This window comes from Clinocottus analis, unplaced genomic scaffold, assembly GCF_023055335.1.
Source record: "Clinocottus analis isolate CAN_PGR_092001 unplaced genomic scaffold, fCliAna1.0.p SCAF_38, whole genome shotgun sequence".
NCBI lineage: Eukaryota > Metazoa > Chordata > Actinopteri > Perciformes > Cottidae > Clinocottus > Clinocottus analis.
The window spans coordinates 80,001-98,928 of record NW_027176131.1 but is presented as its reverse complement, the minus strand read 5'-3'; the positions used below and the strand labels follow the sequence as shown (position 1 = coordinate 98,928).

At 53.6% G+C, this 18,928-nt stretch overlaps 2 protein-coding genes across 6 annotated transcripts in view; one reads left to right on the top strand and one right to left on the bottom strand.

Annotated features, from left to right (window-relative positions):
• Positions 1-345: 345 nt before the first annotated feature.
• Positions 346-18,096, bottom strand: LOC137799699 (zinc finger C3H1 domain-containing protein-like). Of its 4 annotated transcripts, none has more exons than XM_068596495.1 (35): positions 17,481-18,096; positions 16,734-17,198; positions 16,232-16,431; positions 15,679-16,111; positions 15,299-15,510; positions 15,093-15,216; positions 12,439-12,527; positions 11,767-11,946; positions 11,434-11,589; positions 11,223-11,357; positions 11,033-11,151; positions 10,804-10,956; positions 10,544-10,718; positions 10,303-10,434; positions 8,747-9,349; positions 8,561-8,670; positions 8,319-8,450; positions 8,094-8,215; positions 7,909-8,010; positions 7,708-7,836; positions 6,811-6,988; positions 6,448-6,634; positions 6,180-6,368; positions 5,863-6,100; positions 5,640-5,745; positions 5,301-5,499; positions 5,122-5,216; positions 4,941-5,045; positions 4,633-4,737; positions 3,866-3,998; positions 2,982-3,082; positions 2,796-2,897; positions 2,643-2,682; positions 2,410-2,472; positions 346-1,070 (listed from the first exon to the last, which is right to left on the bottom strand). In XM_068596495.1, the coding sequence occupies exons 1-35, from the start codon at positions 17,959-17,961 to the stop codon at positions 936-938; spliced, it is 6,228 nt and encodes a 2,075-aa protein (XP_068452596.1). In that variant the 5' UTR covers positions 17,962-18,096; the 3' UTR covers positions 346-935. The 4 variants fall into 4 exon arrangements, with proteins under 4 accessions (XP_068452596.1, XP_068452597.1, XP_068452599.1 ...); XM_068596496.1 differs by having other exon boundaries at positions 15,679-16,108; XM_068596498.1 differs by lacking the exons at positions 346-1,070; positions 2,410-2,472; positions 2,643-2,682; positions 2,796-2,897; positions 2,982-3,082 and having other exon boundaries at positions 3,898-3,998; positions 4,625-4,737.
• Positions 18,097-18,838: 742 nt separating this feature from the next.
• The window catches only part of tbc1d15 (TBC1 domain family, member 15), a 12,287-nt gene continuing 12,197 nt past the window's right edge, over positions 18,839-18,928 (top strand). For both annotated transcript variants that reach the window (XM_068596604.1, XM_068596603.1), the window contains exon 1: positions 18,839-18,909. In XM_068596604.1, coding sequence (XP_068452705.1) covers positions 18,886-18,909 — 24 coding nt within the window. In that variant the 5' untranslated portion in view covers positions 18,839-18,885. The remainder of the gene's footprint in view (positions 18,910-18,928) is intronic.

Here is an 18,928-nt window from a genome sequence, read left to right as displayed (position 1 = left end):
TTAACTGAAGTAGAGATCCAAGTAATTCTTCAACATTTTATGTTAACGTTATTGAAATAGTTCATGAAGTCTGTGCCTGCCTCTCTCTTTCTCTCCACTGTGACTTTAAGAGTTACAGGTAAAGTTCTGGAGCCACACATGTCTGCATCATACTGGACAGACCACAGAGAATGTCCTGTTACTGGAAACCAGAACCAGTAGAGGACCGAGTACGCTTCCCTGAGGAACACCACAGCTAACCTCTAAAAATGAAAACTCAGGAGACATTTTGTTATAGTTAGAAAATAATTTAATAACATTTGAATCCAACATGTAAAAAACAACAATAAAAGGACGTCGCTCCTCTCCTCTCGAATACTCTTTAATCATTATATGTAGAACTTTGACAAAAAGAAAAACAAGGGCGCACGGTGGCGAGTCCTGCAGCGTCTTGCAGCGGGTTCAGTCTCAGGCTCAGAGTCTCAGACCGGAGCCAAAAGAAAACATTCAATTTGTCTGCGTTTCTTTTAGTTTGATCACTTTTACAAAATAATCTTGTTTCCTCAGACAAAGAAAAGACAACGTGCCGATGATGCACCATCATTACAGAAGGGAAACATCCTTTAACACAGGGGGTGGGGTCACGTCAGCCCTCCCCCACTCAGGAGGGAAACATCCTTTAACACAGGGGGCGGGGTCACGTCAGCCCCTCCCCCACTCAGGTAAAATCAAAAGGGAGGAAATGAAGTCCAAATGAAAAGGTGACAGAACGAAACAGGGAGGACATGAATCAACAGTGTGTCACTCAGCAGGTCCATACTTACGTACATGAGGAGTACACTGGGGTCCCACAGGTGTCCCAGAGGGGGTGAGGGGGACAGGTCTGTCTTACCTCGTCTGATCAGTCTGCTCTCTGAATCTGTGAGTTTAGTTCTACTGAGTGAGTTCAGGTGAGTTCACTGATCTTCGGTCTGAGGAGACGCCGCCATGCCGAGCCGCTCGCTGAGGCTCACGCCCACCTGCTGACACCGGCCCACCAGCCGCCGCAGCCGGTCCACGCCGCCGCCTTCTGCTGCCTCAAACAGCAGGCGCTGTGGGGGGGAGAGAAGAGAGAGAGGAACAGAGAGAGGGTGGGTGGACAGCTGGTGAACATGCGTGTAGACAGGTGAGGTGTAAACATTCACTCCTTCACTTCCTGTGTCTCAGGTGGACATCCCAGAATACATCTATCTCCTTCCTTGCCTCCTCCCCATCATAGGTGGGCGTATAGTCACATCACGGGCAGACTGGAGGGAAAAGGTGTCCCTGGAGTTTCTGGCACAGAGCGACACACTGAACACGCGTCACAATCCTAAACTTGAACAATGATTATGAAGATGAGGGTTTTTTTGCTCTCTTCATGTCAAAACCACAATTAAGTGAATAGGACAATTTCTTGGAGAAACGGCCGATCGTATCTCTTAGAAAAGCCTAGCTCCTCTGTCTTCTACGGGGTGGAGCGTAGCTCCTCTGGTCTTCTAGGGGGTGGAGCCTAGCTCCTCTGTCTTCTACGGGGTGGAGCCTAGCTTCTCTGGTCTTCTAGGGGTGGAGCCCAGCTCCTCTGGTCTTCTGGGGGGTGGAGCCTAGCTCCTCTGTCTTCTACGGTGTGGAGCCTAGCTCCTCTGTCTTCTAGGGGTGGAGCCCAGCTCCTCTGGTCTTCTACGGGGTGGAGCTTAGCTCCTCTGGTCTTCTGGGGGTGGAGCCTAGCTCCTCTGGTCTTCTAGGGGGTGGAGCCTAGCTCCTCTGTCTTCTACGGGGTGGAGCCTAGCTCCTCTGTCTTCTACGGGGTGGAGCCTAGCTCCTCTGGTCTTCTACGGGGTGGAGCCTAGCTCCTCTGGTCTTCTACGGGGTGGAGCCTAGCTCCTCTGGTCTTCTACGGGGTGGAGCCTAGCTCCTCTGGTCTTCTGGGGGTGGAGCCTAGCTCCTCTGTCTTCTACGGGGTGGAGCCTAGCTCCTCTGTCTTCTACGGGGTGGAGCCTAGCTCCTCTGTCTTCTACGGGGTGGAGCCTAGCTCCTCTGTCTTCTACGGGGTGGAGCCTAGCTCCTCTGTCTTCTACGGGGTGGAGCCTAGCTCCTCTGTCTTCTACGGGGTGGAGCCTAGCTCCTCTGTCTTCTACGGGGTGGAGCCTAGCTCCTCTGTCTTCTACGGGGTGGAGCCTAGCTCCTCTGTCTTCTACGGGGTGGAGCCTAGCTCCTCTGTCTTCTACGGGGTGGAGCCTAGCTCCTCTGTCTTCTAGGGGGTGGAGCCTAGCTCCTCTGTCTTCTAGGGGGTGGAGCCTATCTCCTCGGGTCTTCTAGGCTCCACCTACCACAGGGTGCAGCACCTGCGATACAGGAAGTGGGAGAGTGAAGCAGGTGTGTGTGAGCAGTGTACAGGAAGTGCGTACTCACATGTGTCCACAGGGCGGCACACAGAGGAAGGTGGTGCAGAGCCTGCTGGTACAGGAGGCGGACCTGCAGCAGAAAGAGAGCACACAGAGGAGGGAGGGGGCGGAGACACAGCAGGAGGCGGAGCATCCAGTCAGTTCACACACAACACCTCAAGCCACAAAGTGAGCCCGGCCTGAGGGCAGAGACCGGACCAGCGGGACCAGCTCTCATGTTCAGGATCCTCCACCACTCACCTCTGCAGGCTGCTGGAGCTCCCTCTGCACTGCAATCAGTCTGCGACACACACAGAGCACGGTCAACAGTGTGCGTGCGTTGGTGTGTGTGTCTGTGTGTGTGCGTTGGTGTGTGTGTGTGTGTGTGTGTGTGTGTGTGTGTCTGTCTCTCACATCTCCCAGTAGGACAGACACTTAGGGGCGTGGCTGCTCAGCATCCGGACCTGGAACTTCAGGTGTTCCATATTGTTGTCCTGCAGCTCCTGGTGCAGCAACCTGGACGGCAACACAGCAACTCAGGAAGCAACCAACAACAACAACACAGCTGGATTCATCTCCACGGCAACAGTGCGCGTGTACCTCAGGCCCAGTTCAGTGTTGTTCGGCATGGCGTATCTCAGCCTCTCCAGGACAAGTGCATGCTGGGACGGCGGCAGACAGCTCAGATAGAGACTCACCACCTAGAGAGCCAATCAGCACAAAGCATGCCTGTCCGTAACAGATCCAGAGAGAGAGAGAGGACGAGAGGGAGAGAGAGAGGACGAGAGAGAGAGAGAGAGAGAGAGGGAGAGAGAGAGCGAGAGAGAGAGAGAGAGACAGAGAGAGAGAGAGAGAGCGAGAGGGAGAGAGAGAGGACGAGAGAGAGAGGACGAGAGAGAGAGAGAGAGAGAGAGAGGGAGAGAGAGAGTGAGAGAGCGAGAGAGAGGACGAGAGAGAGTGAGAGAGCGAGAGAGAGAGAGCGAGAGAGAGGACGAGACAGAGAGAGAGAGAGAGAGCGAGAGAGAGAGAGAGAGGACGAGAGAGAGAGGACGAGAGAGAGAGAGAGAGAGAGAGAGAGAGGGAGAGAGAGAGTGAGAGAGCGAGAGAGAGGGAGAGAGAGAGCGAGAGAGAGGACGAGACAGAGAGAGAGAGAGACAGACAGACAGACAGACAGACAGACAGACAGACAGAGAGAGAGACAGACAGACAGACAGACAGACAGACAGACAGACAGACAGACAGACAGACAGACAGACAGACAGACAGACAGACAGACAGAGAGAGAGAGAGAGCAGAGAGAGAGAGAGAGAGAGAGACAGGACGACAGACAGACAGACAGAGAGAGAGAGAGAGAGAGAGAGCAGAGAGAGAGAGAGAGAGAGACAGGACGACAGACAGACAGACAGAGAGAGAGAGAGAGAGAGAGAGAGAGAGCAGAGAGAGAGAGAGAGAGAGAGACAGGACGACAGACAGACAGGCCTCACCTGGTTGTGGAAGCTGTAGCAGCTCCAGAACTCTGCTGGGTTGAAAGGAACTTCCAGTCGACACGGAACGGTGCTGAGACAACGCAGAACCAGAGAGGAGGAGAGAGACCTGCTGCTGCTGAACACCAGGTAACTGCACACACGCACACACACACACACACACACACAGTAAACACCAGGTAACTGCACACACACACACACACACACACACACGCACACAGTAAACACCAGGTAACTACACACACACACACACACACACACACAGTAAACACCAGGTAACTGCACACACGCACACACACACACACACACAGTAAACACCAGGTAACTGCACACACGCACACACACACACACACAGTAAACACCAGGTAACTGCACACACGCACACACACACACACACAGTAAACACCAGGTAACTACACACACGCACACACACACACACACAGTAAACACCAGGTAACTGCACACACGCACACACACACACACACAGTAAACACCAGGTAACTACACACACGCACACACACACACACACACAGTAAACACCAGGTAACTACACACACGCACACAGTAAACACCAGGTAACTACACACACGCACACACACACACACACACACACAGTAAACACCAGGTAACTACACACACGCACACACACACACACACACACACAGTAAACACCAGGTAACTACACACACGCACACACACACACACACACACACAGTAAACACCAGGTAACTACACTCACTCACTCACTCACTCACTCACTCACTCACTCCATCCACAGCTGCTGCAGCTCCTGCAGCTGCATGGCTGAGCCCAGCGCTCTCTCGAAGGCGTCCACTGTCTCTTCCATCGAGCCGTGCAGCCACTGCCAGCGACTGGAAGCACAACCAGAACACGAGTCAATGCAGCCGGTCCGCTACAGAGACGCCCGCTACAGAGACGCCCGCTACAGAGACGCCCGCTACAGAGACGCCCGCTACAGAGACGCCCGCTACAGAGACGCCCGCTACAGAGACGTCCCCGATAAAGACGTCCCCGATAAAGACGTCCCCGATAAAGACGTGCAGTGTGTGCTAACCAGTGGATGAGGTGGAGGAACGGCGTCTGCTGGCCGAGCTGCTCCTGCAGCTCCTTGACGATCGGGCCTCTCAGCAGCTCCGCGGTGGGGAAACCGAGGATGTGCCTGAAGGGAGAAACAACCGGCTGTAAGTCTTCAGAGCCCTCAGCGCGTCCACCAGTCAGCAGCTGCAGTCACGCACCGCAGGACGTCCACCGGCTTCTTGAGGCTCTGCTCGTCCTCACACAGCGACAGCATGAACCCTCGGAACAGAGGAGCGACGGCACCGGACTTCTCCTGCGGGACAACGACACTTTCATTTTGTCTGCGCGTCGTTTGACCAGGATGCCGCTGACCGTGTGACCTGAACGCCGGGCTCACCTGAGCCATGAGGAACTTGCAGGAGTGGTAGAAAACCTCTGCGTTGTTGGGACACTCAGCCAGCGCGTGCAGCCACATGCTGACCGCCCGGTCCGCCTCGCCCTTCCTGATGTGCAGCTCGGCCAGAGCGTCTCTCAGAGCGCAGGAGTGTGGAACGAGCTCCAGCAGAGACTCCGCCAGAGCCACGCCCTCTTCAAACCTGTAGGGACACACAAACTTACATTACTCCTCATCCCAGTACGTCACGACACCTTCTCAGGTCCAAGAACTTCATCATCAGGTTCTCAGGTTCCCCTTGGTGTGGTTCTGACACGAACAGACCACCGTGTACAGCCTCACCTCTCCAACAGCTGGTAGAGGAACACCAGGTTGGTGTGGAGAGGAAGGCAGGCCAGCGTCCTCTGGCCCGGAGACAGAGCCTCATCGGAGCACTGCTGGACGGCGTCTGAGCGAAGCAGAGGAACATCAGAGGAACACTCGAGGAACGTCAGAGGAACGCTCGAGGAAAGTCAGAGGAACGCTAGTAGGCGGAAAACAGACAAGAGCTGAAAGGACTCGGTACCTCTGAAGAGAGCCACTAGGATGTGGAGCGGCGTGCTGACGTCCTGCGGCGTCTTCCAGGGCAACAGGAAGGACTCTCTGCTGACCAGCCGGGATGGACCGGACTCCGCCGGGTCCAGCAAGCCGGCCGGCAGCCGGTCGAACTCCGTCAGGTGGATGTACGAGAGCCACACAAGCGCACGGTCGCCGGCCGTCAGGTGCTCGGCGATGCTCCTGTCGTGGGCCGACTTCAAGGCGTTCTGCACACAAACCCAACCTTCACGTCCACCATCTTGGACTTTGACAAGTACGGCCTCTGGATCGGAGCCCTCTGCTCACCTGGAGGATAGCCAGAGCGCTCTCCATGCGGCCCGTGAACAGGTTGAGCTGGACTCTGTAGAGCAGAGCCTCCATCAGCTGGAAGGACAGCCGGTCCGTGACCAGAGGAGACGCTTCAGAGACCAGGAACCGCAGCAGACGCTCACACACGTAGTCCTTCCCCTCGAACGAGCTCTCCAGCTTCAGATACTGAGAGACAAGGACGAGTCATCATCAGGGTCCGACAGGAACCTCTCCAGTATGTACACAGTTCTGTGTTCTTTCTTACGTTCCACCACACTTTGTAGTCAGGAGCGTGTTCCACAGCCATCTCACACATCTCCTGGACCTCCTCCCTGCTGCCTCGCCTGGAGAACAGGGACAGGTAGTGGCTCCACACTTCAGGGTTCTCACAGTTACTCTCCAGAGCTCGAGAAAGCGTGTTCAAGGCCGCCTCCAAACACTCTGCTGCGGACCTGCAGAGGAACATCAGGTTCTCATCTTATACAAGAGAACAGACCTGCAGAGGAACATCAGGTTCTCATCTTATACAAGAGAACAGACCTGCAGAGGAACATCAGGTTCTCATCTTATACAAGAGAACAGACCTGCAGAGGAACATCAGGTTCTCATCTTACAGATTATAACTCACATTTCGTTCTGATTGAGGTACTTGAAGGCTAACTTGATCCACAGCTGAGGGTCTCGGGGACTCTCCAGGACGCTGGTCTCCAGGTTCGAGATGTCGTCCGTCTCACTGACAAAATAACGTTTGTCCTCCGATGTGACGCAAACGTCCGGAGCAGACCGGCTCGCCCTGGAGACGCCATCTGGAGCAAAGACAGACATCAGCTGAGCAACAACAAAACATGTTCAGGATTCTAGTAGTACAGGAGAACCACCTTATGACCTGACAGTGTAATGATGTCTGTTCACATGATGCAGTGGACACCAGGAGAACATGTATTATCTCTGTAATGCAGCAGTGATGCCTCTAGTGGACACCAGGAGAACAACATGTATTATCTCTGTAATGCAGCAGTGATGCCTCTAGTGGACACCAGGAGAACATGTATTATCTCTGTAATGCAGCAGTGATGCCTCTAGTGGACACCAGGAGAACAACATGTATTATCTCTGTAATGCAGTTGTGATGCCTCTAGTGGACACCAGGAGAACAACATGTATTATCTCTGTAATGCAGCAGTGATGCCTCTAGTGGACACCAGGAGAACAACATGTATTATCTCTGTAATGCAGCAGTGATGCCTCTAGTGGACACCAGGAGAACAACATGTATTATCTCTGTAATGCAGCAGTGATGGCTCTAGTGGACACCAGGAGAACAACATGTATTATCTCTGTAATGCAGCAGTGATGCCTCTAGTGGACACCAGGAGAACATGTATTATCTCTGTAATGCAGCAGTGATGCCTCTAGTGGACACCAGGAGAACAACATGTATTATCTCTGTAATGCAGCAGTGATGCCTCTAGTGGACACCAGGAGTCATCATTGCTTCTCCCTACAGTAAAGCACCTGTCCTCACCATGTCTCCTCGTGGTCAGGTGTCCTCCTGCCGACTCATCCTCGCTCTCGTCCTCCGGGCTGAACAGGCTCTGTGCTGCCGGCGTCGGCCGCCACGTCCTCGTGTCTTTACAGGTGGTGAAAGGAGGGACTGAAGGAGGACAGGCCGGTCAGAGGACACATTTCATGATGGTGAGAGTTAAGAGGTCAAAACGTCCCTCACCGTGTCCCTTGCTTTCGTTCACTTTGCTGACGAGGAGGACAGCCTTCTGGTCGACCTCCATCCGGTCTTTGTTTGTGCCGAACAGCTTCTTCATGTACTTTTCTACAAAAAGACAGAAACAAGTGAAGAAATGTCCCACCGACTGGACCGCCTGTGTACCAAGAACACGTCCTTCTGAGCCGCACCTGTGGAGACGCTGACGTCCTCGGCCAAGCTGACCTCAGAGCAGCCAATCAGAGACAGATTGTAGGACAGGATGTCCTGGAATAGCTGGTTTCCGGTTAGAGTGCAGTTCCTCATGTGCTGCCTGCAGAGACCAGAGACATGAAACCATGAGGGACAACGTGAAGACCAGAGACATGAAACCATGAGGGACAACATGAAGACCAGAGACATGAATCCGTCCTCACCATCTGCATTCGTCATCGTTGCAGGTTCCTGTGAGGTCGAAGCGGCAGAAACTCCTCCGGGCTTCTATGGAGTTACTGTAGGAGACGGAGCTCAGGGACAACTTCTCCTTGGTCCTGTAGTACGGACTGAACCTGGACAGAGACCACAAGAGACATTCATTGGTGTCCTCCAGATGCCCAGAGGGGACCGGGTGGGACGGGGGCTCATACAGAGTACGAGTGAAGTAGATGAGCTAATGTACCTGTAAGACCTGAAGACCAGCAGAGGACTATGATAGGGTCCATAGGGAACAGGCTTCAGCTCTGAGCTCCCCGATTGGCTGCCGGCTGGGTCCGCCTCCAGTAAGACCACCTGCAGAGAGACGTGGACTTGTTTCATGTTCAGAAACTAGAACATGGACACAAAACCTGGAAGACGTGCTGCTCACCTGTCCCGTGGGGGGGTTGTGGAGCCGCCACCCCACCGTCTGCAGCTCCCTCTGCAGCAGCTCCCCCAGCCGGGCCTGCTGCTGGTACCGGAGCTTCAGGGCCTCCAGGTCCAGCCCTGCAAACATCTCGGCGGCAGGCCTGCATCCGGCCGGGCCCTTGGCCGGCTTGGAGTCCTTGCCGGGGGCGTAGCTGTCCAGGTGCGGTTTGGTGAAGGAGCTGCTGGACTGGCGGAGTGAGTTCCGGCGGGTTGCTGCGGCCGGCGCAGGCTCCGCCTCCTGATCCTGATCGTCCTCGCTGTCCAGGGTCAGCTTGTCCTGGGTGAGGTCGTGCAGGGACGGCTGGGGCAGGAGGGGCGGGGGCTGGTTCTGAAGCTCAGGGGGGGCGGAGGCCGACGGGGCCTCCGATGGGGCCTCCGATGGGGCCTCCGATGGGGCCTCCGATGGGGCCCCCCGGTGGCACAGGGCCTGGGTCTCCTTCAGCTTCTGGATCTTCAGAGCGTACTCGGACTCCAGCTGCTGCAGACGCCGCTTCTGAGCCGTCAGCTCGGCAAAATGATGCTCAGTCCCACGAGGAGCTCCGCCCACTCGCTGCAGCTTCCTGGTCTGAGAGGACATGAGACACGAGGGGACATGAGACACGAGAGGACATGAGACACGAGGGGACACGAGACACGAGGGGACATGAGACACGAGGGGACACGAGGGGACATGAGACACGAGGGGACACGAGGGGACATGAGACACGAGGGGACATGAGACACGAGGGGACATGAGACACGAGGGGACACGAGGGGACATGAGACACGAGGGGACACGAGGGGACATGAGACACGAGGGGACACGAGACACGAGGGGACACGAGACACGAGGGGACATGAGACACGAGGGGACACGAGAGACACCCTTGTGTCCCCAGGACACGAGGGGACACGAGAGACACCCTTGTGTCCCCAGGACACAAGGGGACACGAGAGACACGAGGGGACACGAGAGACACGAGAGGACATGAGACACGAGGGGACACGAGACACGAGGGGACACGAGACACGAGAGGACACGAGGGGACATGAGACACGAGGGGACACGAGACACGAGGGGACACGAGACACGAGAGGACACGAGGGGACACGAGAGACACCCTTGTGTCCCCAGGACACAAGGGGACACGAGAGACACGAGAGACACGAGAGGACATGAGACACGAGACACGAGACACGAGGGGACACGAGACACGAGAGGACACGAGGGGACATGAGACACGAGGGGACACGAGACACGAGGGGACATGAGACACGAGAGGACACGAGGGGACACGAGAGACACCCTTGTGTCCCCAGGACACAAGGGGACACGAGAGACACGAGGGGACATGAGACACGAGAGGACACGAAAGACACGAGACACGAGACACGAGAGGACACGAGGGGACACGAGAGACACGAGGGGACACGAGACACGAGGGGACATGAGACACAAGAGGACATGAGACACGAGGGGACATGAGACACGAGAGGACACGAGACACAAGAGGACATGAGACACGAGGGGAGTTTCACCCGAGTCTGGATGGAGTCCGCTCTGCGCTTCGCCCCTCTGGACCCCCCCTCCAGCTGAGCCTGAGCCAGGTCCTGCTCCAGGCGGGCCGACAGACTCTTCTTAATGGAGACCCGGTGTTCCACACGATGGACCTGCAAGGGAGGACAGGGAGCAGGATCAGGGGGGGTGTCAGTGATGTCCGACTGCCTCAGGACTCCAGGCGAGTTTTTAGGGTCTGAAGTAGACCGCCTCGGGCCTCACCTGCTCCTGCAGCTTCTTCAGCAGGGTCCTGTTGGCACTGGCGATCTTCTCGGAGGCCTGCAGCTGCTCCTGCAGCTTCAGCACTTTGGCCTCGGCAGCCTTCAGAGAGTCCCTCTTCTTCAGCTCCTGGTGGAGCAGATGTCTCAGGACGGCCTCGTCCTTCTGCAGCAGCTCTCTGAGACGCACAGGGAGACAGACAGTCACACCCGGTCCACCTGGTGACGAGCCGGATGGACCGGGACCAGCTCCGAGGGTCTCACCTGTGCTTGTCGAGCCTCTGCTCCGCCTCGGTCACTCTCAGCTCCGCGGCTGCTTTCACGGACGGGTCCGGCACCGGGTCTGAGACGACGGGGGACGGGGAGCTCCGAGGAATGAGGACCTTCATCATCGTCATCATCTTCTGCTTCTCCCTGCTGCAGGAGGACAGAGAGGATGGAGGGTTGGACTCGTCTCCGGAGACCACAGTGCGTCTCTGGTGCCGTTGATTACCTGGCGATCTCCTCTTTGAGCAGCCGGTACTCGGCCCTCTTGTCCTCAGGTAGGGCCTCTGGTGTCCTGGTCGGGTTGTTCTCCTTCTCACAGCCCGACGCCGCTTTCGGCTTCGCTGCCTGAGAACCAGCACAACGGTTAGTCACTGACAGCTTTCTGACCGCGGCTCACCTCTCCGACCGCGGCTCACCTCTACTGTCCTCCGGGCCTCTCTGATCATGGACTCCAGTCCTCCAAAGGCCTGGGTGGAGCTGCAGGCGTCCATGTCGGAGTCACTGTCGTCTGAGTCCATGAGAGAAACCACCACTGCCTTGTGCCTGGGCAGCTGGAAGAGAAAGACAGATGATGATCATTGTCATCCTCACTGTCGTCATCGTCGTCTTGACCCTCCCCCTCCTCACCACTAGCGGCGCTCTGGTGGCGTGGTGTCCTCTGCTGAACTTGCTGCTTCTGGGTTGAGGGACGGTGTTCAGGCTGACGGTGCTCAGGTTCCCTCTGATTGGCTGCTGAAAGATCGGAGGACCGCCAGGAGACGGAGGACCACTGGAGCTCTCCTCCTGCAGAGAGAAGGGGTGAGAGGTCAGTTTAAAAGACGTCTGATTAAAGGCCTTGACAGAGACCAGACGTCCGTCCAGAGGACCAGACGTCCAGAGGACCAGACGTCCATCCGTCCAGAGGACCAGACGTCCGTCCATCCAGAGGACCGGAGGTGCAGAAGCGTCTCGCTGGGTCACCTCTGTGGACGTCACTCTCTTGTGGGCCATGGACATCAGACATGTCTCCCTCAGCAGCATCTCCTCCTCTTCCTCCTCGTCAGCAAAGGGAGGCTTGGGAGGAGGCTCCAGCTCGTCTGGTGGGGGAGGGAGCGGGGGAGGGGGGGGAGGAACCGCCGACAGCATGGGGGAGAGGAACGGCTGAGACACAAAGAGACAGTTATTCAATTTTCTGGGTCCAAAACATACAGTCATCATGTAAAGGAAACAGAAGAGGAGACGAAGAGGACATGAAGAGGAGGGAGGACATGAAGAGCACATGAAGAGGAGGGAGGACATGAAGAGGACATGAAGAGGAGGGAGGACATGAAGAGGACATGAAGAGGAGGGAGGACATGAAGAGGAGGCAGGACATGAAGAGGAGGCAGGACATGAAGAGGAGGGAGGACATGAAGAGGAGGGAGGACATGAAGAGGACATGAAGAGGAGGGAGGACATGAAGAGGAGGCAGGACATGAAGAGGAGGCAGGACATGAAGAGGAGGGAGGACATGAAGAGGAGGGAGGACATGAAGAGGAGGCAGGACATGAAGAGGAGGCAGGACATGAAGAGGAGGCAGGACATGAAGAGGAGGGAGGACATGAAGAGGAGGCAGGACATGAAGAGGACATAAAGAAGACATGTAGAGTGTACCAGTCCAAACTGAAGACAGTCGGGGACACGAAGAGACATCTGACGACCTGCTGGCTCTTCTGCACTCTGGTTGCGTTTAGGAGACGCCACTGAAACAAAAGCAGTAGAACGTTAAGTAAACAGGAAGTAGGTCTAGGGCTCAGGACCTTAAGTAAACAGGAAGTAGGGCTCAGGACCTTAAGTAAACAGGAAGTAGGTCTAGGGCTCAGGACCTTAAGTAAACAGGAAGTAGGAGTCAGGACCTTAAGTAAACAGGAAGTAGGTCTAGGGCTCAGGACCTTAAGTAAACAGGAAGTAGGACTCAGGACCTTAAGTAAACAGGAAGTAGGACTCAGGACCTTAAGTAAACAGGAAGTAGAACTCAGGACCTTAAGTAAACAGGAAGTAGGTCTAGGGCTCAGGACCTTAAGTAAACAGGAAGTAGGACTCAGGACCTTAAGTAAACAGGAAGTAGGACTCAGGACCTTAAGTAAACAGAAAGTAGGACTCAGGACCTTAAGTAAACAGGAAGTAGGTCTAGGGCTCAGGACCTTAAGTAAACAGGAAGTAGGTCTAGGGCTCAGGACCTTAAGTAAACAGGAAGTAGAACTAGGGCTCAGGACCTTAAGTAAACAGGAAGTAGGACTAGGGCTCAGGAACCTAAGTAAAGAGGAAGTAGGACTAGGGCTCAGGAACCTAAGTAAACAGGAAGTAGGTCTAGGACTCAGGACCTTAAGTAAACAGGAAGTAGAACTAGGGCTCAGGACCTTAAGTGAACAGGAAGTAGAACTAAGGCTCAGGACCTTAAGTAAACAGGAAGTAGGTCTAGGACTCAGGACCTTAAGTAAACAGGAAGTAGAACTAAGGCTCAGGACCTTAAGTAAACAGGAAGTAGAACTAAGGCTCAGGACCTTAAGTAAACAGGAAGTAGGACTAGGGCTCAGGAACCTAAGTAAACAGGAAGTAGGACTAGGGCTCAGGAACCTAAGTAAACAGGAAGTAGGTATAGGACTCAGGACCTTAAGTAAACAGGAAGTAGAACTAGGGCTCAGGACCTTAAGTAAACAGGAAATAGGTCTAGGACTCAGGACCTTAAGTAAACAGGAAGCAGGTCTAGGACTCAGAACCTTAAATAAACAGGAAGTAGGTCTAGGACTCAGGACCTGAAGTAAACAGGAAGTATGTCTAGGACTCAGGACCTTAAGTAAACAGCTAGTAGGTCTAGGACTCAGGACTTTAAGTAAACAGGAGGTAGGTCAAGGACTCAGGACTTTAAGTAAACAGGACGTAGAACTAGGGCTCAGGACCTTAAGTAAACAGGAAGTAGGTCAAGGGCTCAGGACCTTAAGTAAACAGGAGGTAGGACTAGGGCTCAGGACCTGAAGTAAACAGGAGGTAGGTCTAGGACTCAGGACCTGAAGTAAACAGGAAGTATGTCTAGGACTCAGGACCTTAAGTAAACAGGAAGTAGGTCTAGGACTCAGGACCTGAAGTAAACAGGAAGTAGGTCTAGGGCTCAGGACCTTAATTAAACAGGAAGTATGTCTAGGACTCGGGACCTTAAGTAAACAGGAAGTAGGTCTAGGACTCAGGACCTGAAGTAAACAGGAGGTAGGACTAGGGCTCAGGACCTTAAGTAAACAGGAGGTAGGTCTAGGACTCAGGACCTGAAGTAAACAGGAAGTATGTCTAGGACTCAGGACCTTAAGTAAACAGGAAGTAGGTCTAGGACTCAGGACCTGAAGTAAACAGGAAGTAGGTCTAGGGCTCAGGACCTTAATTAAACAGGAAGTATGTCTGGGACTCAGGACCCTAAGTAAACAGGAAGTAGAACTAGGGCTCAGGACCTTAAGTAAACAGGAAGCAGGTCTAGGACTCAGGACCCTAAGTAAACAGGAGGTAGGTCAAGGACTCAGGACTTTAAGTAAACAGGACGTAGAACTGGGGCTCAGGACCTTAAGTAAACAGGAAGTAGGTCAAGGGCTCAGGACCTTAAGTAAACAGGAGGTAGGTCTAGGGCTCAGGACCTTAAGTAAACAGGAAGTAGGTCTAGGGCTCAGGACCTTAAGTAAACAGGAGGTAGGTCAAGGACTCAGGACCTGAAGTAAACAGGAAGTAGGTCTAGGGCTCAGGACCTTAAGTCAACAGGAAGTAGGTCTAGGTCTCAGGACCTTAAGTAAACAGGAAGTCAGACCTTAAGTAAACAGGAAGTAGGTCTAGGTCTCAGGACCTTAAGTAAACAGGAAGTCAGACCTTAAGTAAACAGGAAGTAGGTCTAGGGCTGTATGGTTGTGCCGTCACTTCGTCGCTCTGCCAGTTTAACACTCATCACAGAGCAGAGAAGCGACTTCCCTGTCAGGGTTCTTAAGTTCAGTCATGGTGCAAAATTACATAGCCAAAGTGCATGCTGGGAACAATGGCGGATGAGAAATCTAAACTGAAAGTTGACAGTCTCTAAATACTGTTGTTGAGTCACAAAATATCGTTTTAGGACGTTTTCTGAAGAGAACTTACTTGTTTAAGTTTCTAATCTGTGGTCAGTTTGTCAAGAATCAATAAAGTTATAAAGTTAAATACACAACTAAAGTTAGAGCCCTGACTCGTAAACCTCCCGCTGCTCCTTCAGCTGCACCCTGAGGTGCCACGGTTTCCTGTACCTGCCGCCCCAGCCTCACCTGGGGACCCCGGCTCGCTGTCCGTGTCCATGGCGACCTCGTCGTAGTTGTCGTACTGGTACAGGTTCCCCGAGGCGTCCGGTCCCGGTTTACCTGCAGACTTGCGGTGTTCTCCGTCTCTGGACTGAAGAATAGAAAGGACACGCTTCCTGTAACTCTTCTTCTGTGGTGTTCCCTACCAGCGGCGGAGCGGGGGCGGGTCTTACCCGGCTGCGGGTCCTCATGCGCCCGCCCACCAGCTTCATGAAGCGGTTGTACTGTTCGTCCTGGTTGGACAGGTCTCGGATGCGCCGGATCTCGTCCTCTCGTTTGCGTCGCTCCTCCTCTTCCTGTCTGCGGCTCTCTTCCTGGTCTCGCTGCTGCTGCAGCTTCCACGTCCTCAGCTGCTGCTTCCTGAACGCCTGCTTCATCACCGAGCCTGCATCGTCATCATCATCACAAGTCTACATAAGTCTGCAGACTTCATATACAATTATTTCATAATAACTGTTTTCATAGTATTATTGTGTAATAACTGGTTTCATCTCTCGAGTGTGAACCAGGTCTCAGATGAAGATCTAGACCACGTCGGCCGGTCCGGACTCACCTGGACTGACCATCTTCTTGGCCATGTGGATCTTCCCTGAACCGCGGCCTCTCTCCAGCGGAGCCTTGGGACCCGGTTTAGGACCCGCTTTAGGACCGGGTCTAGGGCCGGGTCTAGGACTGGCTTTGGGCCTCTCCCGGTCCCGATCTGGGGGTCTGGGGCCGGTCTTGGGTCTGTCCCGGTCCCGGTCGACAGGTTTGGACCGGGTCCGGGCCCTATCAGCGGCGGCAGCGGCGGCGGAGGCGGACCTGGTGGTGACCCTCTGCCTGCTGGGGGAGGTGGGGCTCTGCTCCTGGACGGCTCTGCTGATTCGCTCCTTGCTCCTCCTCATCACCTGCTGCTCCTTCTGCTGCCACTTCTTACTGGCCGACTGCAGAGCCAGGAGGCGGAGCTGCAGCTCCGATAGCTCCTCCTCCTCCTTCACCAGGGGCTGCTGGGAAAAGAGACCACTGAGAACACATACTGGGGACACTGGTAATGTCTACTGGGGAGGTCTACTGGGGAGGTCTACTGGGGAGGTCTACTGGTCAGGTCTACTGGGAGGTCCCCTCACCTTGTCAGGAGAGACCACAGAGTCCTCACTGGAGACCGATGACTCTCTGCGACACAAACAGGTGGCTTTAGTTTCGTCCTTCTCTTCTTTGTTGGTTTCCTCGCTGCAGCACAGACACTTCTTCTTCTCCTCCTCCGACTCTTCTTCAGCTTTTTGTTCTGTTTCTGCTCCAACTTTAGTTGTTTCTTCCTCTTCACCTCCTGGGGACACACGAAGTGATGGAACCTCTCAATTGGTTCCTTTACATTATATATATATATATATATATATATATATATATATATATATATATATATATATATATATATATATATATATATAAATAATATTCAAAACATGTCATAGTATAGAGACATTGAAACAAAGATATATTAAATATATAATATCTATAAAACTGTTTAATTGTGTTTAAATAAAAGAGGAAAGAAAAACAGTGACTCTTCTCCCTGAGGATCAAGGAACAAGCCAAGCTTTTATTTTGTAGGGACTTTCTGTGACTCACCTTGAACCCTGACTCCGCCTCCCTGCTGTTCCTCCCGCCTCCTCCTCAGCTCCTGCAGGACGGCCGGAGGAGGAAGTCTCTGACGGAGAGGCTTGATGTTGAATGCCTGGAACACCTTCTTCTCCTCCACCTTCTCCGGCTCCAGAGAGTCTGCTGCTGGACCCAGAGGAGCCAGTCCAGGTTCAGGTTCAGGTCCAGGTTCAGGTTCAGGAACAGTTTGGCTGTGTGCAATACTGGCAGTGTTGTCGGGGGTCTGGGCTCTGGTGGCCCCTGTGAACTGCAGGGCTCCCGTGGGCTCCACGGCCCCCGTGGGCTCCAGGGCCATGGTCTCCTCTTTGCGGATGCATTCCAGCTCCAGCTGGATCTGCTTGTACTTGGACAGCAGGTCCTCGAAGGACTCGTCCAGACTCTCTGGTCGAGCAGCACTGTGGGTGGTCTTCCTCTGGCTCCTCCCCGGCTGCTTCTCTGGGGGCGTGGCTAAAGAAGCACGTCACATGACCTCAGGTATCATCGTCACTTCTTATGTTATTATCCCACTGCTGAAGGCTTTATTATTAATAAATATGGTTCGTATTATTAAATAGTATTAGTGGTGAATATTGCTTAGTCAGCAGGGCTCACAGTAAATATATAAAATATACAGATTAGATTGTTATCATTACATAGTTATTAGTGTTGATAATATTACAGATGTTACTATCATTACGTAGTTAATACATATCGTTATTATGGATAACATGAGGATACGTTTCCTGGAGGGAGAGTCCTTCTGGTGGCTCTCTCCGGGCCCGTACCGAGCCCCCCCTCTGCCGGCTCCCCGGCCGCCGCGGCTCCAGACCCCGCGGCCCCCGTTGGGCATGGCCCGGTGCCTGAAGCGGCCCAGGGCCCCGTGGCTCCGCTCCCAGAAGCTGGTCCTCGGGCCTGGGACCCCGTGAAGCCCGAGCCCCGGGGGCGGGGGAGAGGGTGGCCGGTCGGGCCCGCACAGCTGCCGGTGGTTCGTGGGGAACGGGCCATGGGCCCTGCGGTCGTAGGGCAGCAGGTGCCGGTGGCCCACGTGCGGTGGCACCGGGTGCGCGTGCTGGTGAGGTTTCCGTGTCCGTGGAGGAGCCCCGCGGGCGGGCCTGACGCAACCATCGGCCCGCCGGAGAGGCGCGCTCTCCTCGGTTTCATCGTCGCAGATCTCCCCGTCCTCCAGCTCCTCTGCGGGAGAACGGCTCACCGTGTCCATCTTGTTTTGAAGCGGCCCGCCGGCTGCTCTCTCACCGGGCTGAAGCCGGGAGACAGCTCATAGTTCACGGATAGACAGTCGGTAACGAGGCGCCCCGCTCCGACGCTTAGCTCGCAGCTAGCTTCTCCTCCGCTCTCACTCCTCTCTCGCGATACAGAGCGAGACTCGAAAGACCGGAAGCTGTCCATATAAGAAACCCGGGGGAATTACAACTTCCTGATCCGCACGTCGCGTCATGGGCAGAAGGACGCGTCTCCTTTATTTAAGTCACGCGCTCTCTAACAGCTGATCGTTACTCATTTTACTGGTGACGTCACCATTAAGCTTCAATCTGAAAACACTAAAATCTATACTTGTTCTTAAGTACTGTTATCTGTGTTCTATTTAGCGTATTTACCATATTTATCTATATGTTTATTGTTTTTTAGATAGATAGCCCACGTAGAAAGATGGTGAATTTAAATCTAAAAACCATAACTAAAGGTGTTCAATAAAAAATCAAACTGCAGCCGAAACAAAAGAGCTTCTCAGTTGCTCAGTCGAACACTTTGGCATCCTGAATCGCTTACTAAATGAACTTTTGAGTTCTTTAAAAACACAGTGTAATGTAATACAATATAAAATAATATAATAATAGTAATATTTAATATAATATAATAATACAATATAATGTAATGCAATATCCAACAATATAATACAATACAAAATAATGTAGTATAACATAAAATAATGTAATATAATAAAAAATAATAGAATATCAAATAATTCAGATGTAATATAATATAATGTAATATAATATATAATATGAATGTGAAGACTTAGTGCGCATGCGTGCCGGTACTCTCCACCGGAAGCTGACTTTTTGTTTTGGAAGTTGACAGGCACGTGAGCAGTGACGTCATCAGGAGCGAGACAGAGTGTGACATGGCGGCGGACGCGCTTCTGAAGGTAGAAACTGTGTTTTACG